The 6,152-nt window shown below is 41.7% G+C and overlaps 1 protein-coding gene across 1 annotated transcript in view; it reads right to left on the bottom strand.

Moving 5' to 3' along the window:
• Itgae (integrin, alpha E (antigen CD103, human mucosal lymphocyte antigen 1; alpha polypeptide)) overlaps positions 1-6,152 on the bottom strand; it is a 55,250-nt gene that overhangs the window by 6,731 nt on the left and 42,367 nt on the right. Inside the window, exon 26 of the mRNA XM_013013157.1 lies at positions 5,620-5,730. Within this exon, the coding sequence (XP_012868611.1) occupies positions 5,620-5,730 (111 nt within the window). The remainder of the gene's footprint in view (positions 1-5,619; positions 5,731-6,152) is intronic.

Below are 6,152 nucleotides of genomic sequence, written 5' to 3'. Positions count from 1 at the left end.
CTGATGGAGTCACAGAATTCCATTGTGTATATATACCACATTTTCTTGATCCATTCATCTACTGAGGGGCATCTGGGTTGGTTTCATATCTTAGTTATGGTAAATAATGCTGCAATAAACATATTTGTGCTGGTAGTTTTAGTATGGTCTTGTTTGTGATCATTTGGGTAAATGCCCAAAAGTGGGATTGCTGGGTCATAGGGGAGTTCTCTGTGGAGTCTTTTGAAGAACCTCCATACTACTTTCCAAAGTGCTTGAACAAGTTTACACTCCCACCAACAATTCAGTAAAGGTTCCCTTCCGTCCACATCCCCTCCAGCATCTGTTGTTATTAGAGTTCTTGATTCTAGCCATTCTAACTGGGGTGAGGTGGTATCTCAATGTTGTTTTGATTTGCATTTCTATTATGGCTAGGGAGGTTGAGCATTTCTTTTTTTTTTTTTTTTTTTGAGGTCCAGTTGTGGGGCCTGAACTCTTGGCCTAGGCGTTGTCCCTCAGGTCTTCAGCTCAAGGCTAGCGCTTTACCACTTGAGCCACAGCGCCACTTCCAGCTTTTTTTCTTTTTGCTTATGTGGTGCTGAGGAATAGAACCCAGGGCCTCAGGCATGCAAGGCAAGCACTCTACCACTGAGCCACCTTCCCAGCCCGAGGTTGAGCATTTCTTCATGTGTCTATTGGCCATCCTTCTTTCCTCTTCAGAGAATTTTCTCTTTAAGTCCTTAGCCCACTTATTTATTGGGTAGTTGTTTCTTTGAGGATTTGTTGTTGGAAGATTTAATTTTTTGAGTTCCAGGTATATTTTAGATATGAGACCCTTGTCCATTGTATGGCTAGTGAAGATCTTTTCCCAATCCGTGGGCTTTCTATTGATCTTGCTAGCTATGTCCTTTGCCATGCAAAAGCTTTGCAATTTCATGCAATCCCATTTGTCCAGTCTTTCTTTGATTTGTTGTGTTTCTGGGTCTCTAGTAAGAAAATTTTGGCCTGTGCCAAGGAGACCTAGGGTTTCTCCTATTCCATCCTGTAATGTTATGAGCTGTTTTTTTTTTAATAAATTTTTACTTTTTACTAGTCCTGGGGCTTAAACTCAGGGCCTGGACACTGTCCCTGAGCTTCTTCTGCTCAAGGTTAGCACTCTGCCACTTCAGCCACAGCGCCACTTCTGGCTTTTTCTGAGGAGTCGAACCCAGGGCTTCACGGATGCTAGCAAGCACTCTACCACTAAGGCACATTCCCAGCCTGGGATTCTTTCTTTTTTTTTTTTTTTTTAAAGAATATAGATCAATTGTACTGCTGTTCCCTCTCCCTTAGTTTTTGTTTTGTTTTGTTTTACTCTTTGGCAAACTATATATCACATTTCTAATCTGCAAAAATGGGAACACACCAATCTCAAAGTCAGCTTAAAAAATGTTAGATCTGGGCTGGGAAGGTGGCTCAGTGGTAGAGAGCTTGCCTTATGTGCATGAGGCCCTGAGTTCGATTCCTCAGCACCATAAGCAGGGGAAAAAATGTTAGATCTGCTGGGCATCAGTAGCTCATGCCTACGCAAGGAGGCTGATCTGAGGATTGCAGTTCTAGGGCAGCCCAGGCAGGAAAGTCTCCATGAGGCATCTATCTCCAATTAACTACCAAAAAGCCAGAAATGACACTGGCTCTAAGAGCATTAGTCTTGAGCACAAAAACTCAGGGTCAATGCCAGGCCCTGAGTTCTAGCCCCAAGACTGGCACACACAAAGAAATATTAGGTCAGTTTTAGGAGCATTTTACCACATTTGGTGTATTAATAAAGGAGGGGTATTTCTGTGTCACCATCTTTAAAGAAAGAATGGTGCATATTTCAGAGTTACTACCAAATACAACGATCAGGCTCTTTTCAGCTCCACATTCAGTGAGTAGCTTTGTTCCCATGAAGCAGTAATTGCCAGTTCTAGTAATACTGTACTGGTTTACTTTCATCATCTAGATGATTTATCAAACAGTCCATGAAGACCTCATAATCCTATGTTAATGAAGCACTGCATCATGAGTCAATCTAAGTCTAGAGTCAGTAAGAACCAAATACCGGATCAAGTAAGCTTGATTAGAGATCATGGAAACCAGCTTTGAGAGAAAAATAGGAGAGCATTGCCATTATTGACAACTGGACAGCTAGAGATTGGTCCAAAGGAAGCAAGTCTCCTATCTTGTTCTTACCATGTGGTTGAAATAGATGGGATAGATACCCAGGCTCATCTCAGATCGTCCTTCACTGTTCTGACAAAGTAGTGAGGACAACATTGTTAAGATCCAAAAGAATGGCTAGACTCTTTCTTCACTTTAGGAACTGCCTGTAGGGTGAAAGTATAATTTGAATGTATGTGTACAGGTGGCAGAAGGTTAGCTGTTGAGAACCAGGTGGCAATTCTGATTATTTTTTTAAAAAATTCCAAAATGCTGGGTGCTATTGGCTCACACCTATAATCCTAGCTACTTAGAAGGCTGAGATCTGAGAATCAGCCAGCCTAGGAAGGAAAGTTTATGAGACTCCTATCTCTAATTAATCACCAGAAAACCAGAAGTGGCACTGTGGCTCAAGTGGTAGAGTGTTTGCCTTGAGCTGAAGAGCTGAGGGATAGCGCCCAGGCCCAGAGTTCAAGCTCCACAACTGACAAATAAATAAATAAATAAATACAAAATTGTATCTACCATGTAGTATTTTAAAATGTTATAACCTTTGTTTTTTAAAACATTAAGTCTCTCAATTTCTTCCTAGACCAAATGTACATGGAATGTTTCTATTTTATGTAGTTTGTTCACATTCATATGTATATAATAAAAACTCAGTTATCCACAAAAAAACAAACAACTCCTAGCTCATTTGTAAGAAGATAAGATGCTAATAAAAAGAAAAACAGCTGACTTCATACAGAGTCTAAAACTACAGTGGGATAATTCACTGATAATTTTTTTCTGGAAAAATAGTTTTGAGGAATTGTGTTTTTCTTTTTTGTTTGTATTTCTATTTGTTCTTTAAATTATTAATATTACTATTACTATTTATTATTTTTGCCTGTCCTGGGGCTTGAACTCTGGGCTGGGCATTGTCCCTAAACTTCTTTTTGCTCAAGGCTAGTGCTCTCCCAGTTGAACCATAACGCTGCTTCCAGCTTTTCTGTGATTAATTAGATATAAGAGTTTCAGGACCTTTCCTGTCCTGACTGGCTTCAAACCTCAATCCTCAGATATCTGTTACAGGCATGACCCACCATCCAATCTTAACTTATATTTAAAATTATATTTTTCCATTTTTATAATTAAGTTGTTGTACAAAGGGATTGTCATTCAACATATCAGTTTATGAGTACCTCACATCTTGATCAAGATCACCTGGTTCATTGTTCTCCCTCATGCCTCCCAACCCACCCATCTGCTCAGACTTCCCAGTTTCATAGAATCTGCATCAAATATTATGATTGCATTCTCTCTCCCAGCAGTAGTAACCTTATACACACAATGATTCCATATTAAACATGCAGTAGTTATACCACTGTTCTTCTTAGTTACAGGACTTTCAAGCTTTTATTAAGTAAAAATGCAAGTAGGTTACAATATAGATTTTTTTTTTTTGTCAGTTGGGCATCATGAATCTAGGCCTGGGCACTGTCCCTCAGCTCTTCAACTCAAGGCAAGTGCTCTACCACTTGAGCCACAGCGCCACTTCTGCTTTTCTGGTAGTTAACTGAAGATAAGAGTCCCACAGACTTTTCTACCCAGGCTGGCTTTGAACCTGGATTCTTAGATGTCAGCCTCCTAAGTAGCTAGGATTAAAGAAGTGAGCCACTGGCACCTGGCTTTACAATACCTACTTTGAAGTACAGTTTTTGAAAGTTTTATGATTTCTGGCTATACAACCCTTAGATTTATGTTCACATTTTAAGAAAAAGAAAGGAACAAACAGACTACAAGTACCCTGGCCCTGAGTTCAAGCTGAGTTCAGTAAGGGCGTAACACACATGCAAACACACATAAATACACACATACACATAAATACATACATAAATACAATAAATGAGTAGGAGAGAAAAGTAAGTATTAAAAGATAAAGCTTGGGTCAGGGAATGTGGCTTACTGGTAAGAGTGCTTGACTAGCATGCATGAGGCCCTGGGTTTGATTCCCTGGTACCACATAAACAAAAAAATAAATAAAATTAATTTAAAAAAATTTTTTGGGTTGGTCGTGGGGCCTGAACTCTGGGCCTAGGCACTGTCCTTCAGCTCTTTAGCTCAAGGGTAGCGCTCTACCACTTGAGCCACAGTGCCACTTCTGGCTTTTTTTTTCTGCTTATATGGTGTTGAGGAATCGAACCCATGCCCTCCTGCATGGGGCAAGCACTCTACCACTGAGCCTTCCCAGCACCTAATTTTAAAAAAATTTAAAAGAAGGACTATAAAATAAAGTTAAAGATAAAACTTGAGCTGGGTGCTGGTAGCCCATGCCTGTAATCCTAGCTACTCAGAAGTTTGAGATGTGAAGATTAAAGTTTGAAGCCAGCATAGGCAGAAAAGTTAATGAGACTCTATCTACAATTAACCAGAAAACTGGAAATGGAGCTATGGCTCAAAGTGGTAGAGGGTTAGCTTTGAGTATAAAAGCTCAGGGACTGTGCCCAGACTCTGAGTTCAAGCCTCATGACCAACAACAACAAAAAGATAAAGCTAAGGGGCTGGGAAGGTAGCTCAGTAGTAGTGTTTGCCTTGCATGCATGAGGCCCTGGGTTCAATTCCTCAGCACCACACAAACAGAAAAAGCTGGAAGTGGTGCTGTGGCTCAAGTGGTAGAGTGCTAGCCTTGAGCTGAAGAACTGAGGGACAGCACCCACGCTCAGAGTTTAGACCCCACGACTGACCAAAATAATAATAATAATAAAGCTAAGGAAGTAACAGGGTAGTGCTTTGCAGATCATGGGGGAAAAAAACATAGATTTTAGTCTATGTTCAAACTGCACTGCTTTTAGTCAGGTGCTCTTTACACTTACAATTACCCTCCCTCCTTTTTCTTTCTTTCTTTTTTCTTTCTTTCAGCAGGGGCCTGGCACAATCTAATATTTGCTTTCAGAAGATGGGTAGTTGTCAAGTGAAGAATTATTTGTAGAGGGGGAGGACTGGGGGGGGCAGGGGGAGGATGGGAAGGGATGGGAAGGGGAAACAAAGGAGGAGGCTACAATGCTTGATAAGAAATGTACTCATTATCTTGCCCATGTAATTGTAACCCCTCTGTACAGTATTTTCACAATAAAAAAATTATTTGTAAAAGTTAGAGAAAAGCAGAGGCCATGAAAGCAGGTGCAAGGTTACTGCAATAGCCCCATCAAGAGATGGTGACTGTAAGAGTAGCAGGAAGTGAATGTTCTAGAGTAAAATGGAAGAGCCTGCTGCTGGAATAGATATGGGTATGCAAGATGGGAAGGAGCGGCAGGTAATTCCCACATTTCCTACTGTAAATTACCTACTGAGTAGCCTGAGTGATTGGCTAAGGAACAGGTTGGGACAGAAGATGTATCAGGGGGCCTATTTTTGACATTACATTGCATATGCTGTTTTCCTGGAAAAGCAAATCTGGAGCATTTCAGTGTCAAATACCTGCTTAGCATGACCCAAGGAGATCTCTGCAGCCACAGTTACATTTTCTTTATCTGATGTGATGGCACAGCTTACTAGATGCCATTGCTCCACGTGCTGGGAAGACAAAAGCTTGGTAGTATAATCCCTCAGGAAAAAACGAGTTAACCTTGATCTTGCTCTGCTTTTTCCATAACTGCTAGTGTACTGAAGCCATGCCCCCAGCCTAGTCTAAAGTGTTTAACATTTAGGACACATTGTCTTTGAGATCCTAAAATGTAGGGTGTGAGCAGTTTGAGTGCTCCTAGTCAAGCCTGGCAAACATGACTCCAAGAAGAGGCTGAGGTGGGCCTGGCCAAGCCATCCTGTAGATGCCTTGCAGGGAGTAGAGCCTGGTTTCCCAGTCACACCCTCTAAGCCTTCCCCAGCGGTCCCAGACTTGTCCCAGATCTTCCCCCAGACCTTCTCCCAGCCTTCTTCAGCCTTCCCAGCCCTCCCCCAGCCTTCCCAGCCCTCCCCCGGCCTCCCCCAGCCTTCCCAGCCCTTCCCCGCCC

The sequence above is a fragment of the Dipodomys ordii genome, unplaced genomic scaffold (assembly GCF_000151885.1).
Source record: "Dipodomys ordii isolate 6190 unplaced genomic scaffold, Dord_2.0 Scaffold19, whole genome shotgun sequence".
In the NCBI taxonomy this organism is placed as follows: domain Eukaryota; kingdom Metazoa; phylum Chordata; class Mammalia; order Rodentia; family Heteromyidae; genus Dipodomys; species Dipodomys ordii.
Note: the sequence above shows the minus strand (reverse complement) of the source record. Positions and strands in the feature narration are given on the sequence as shown.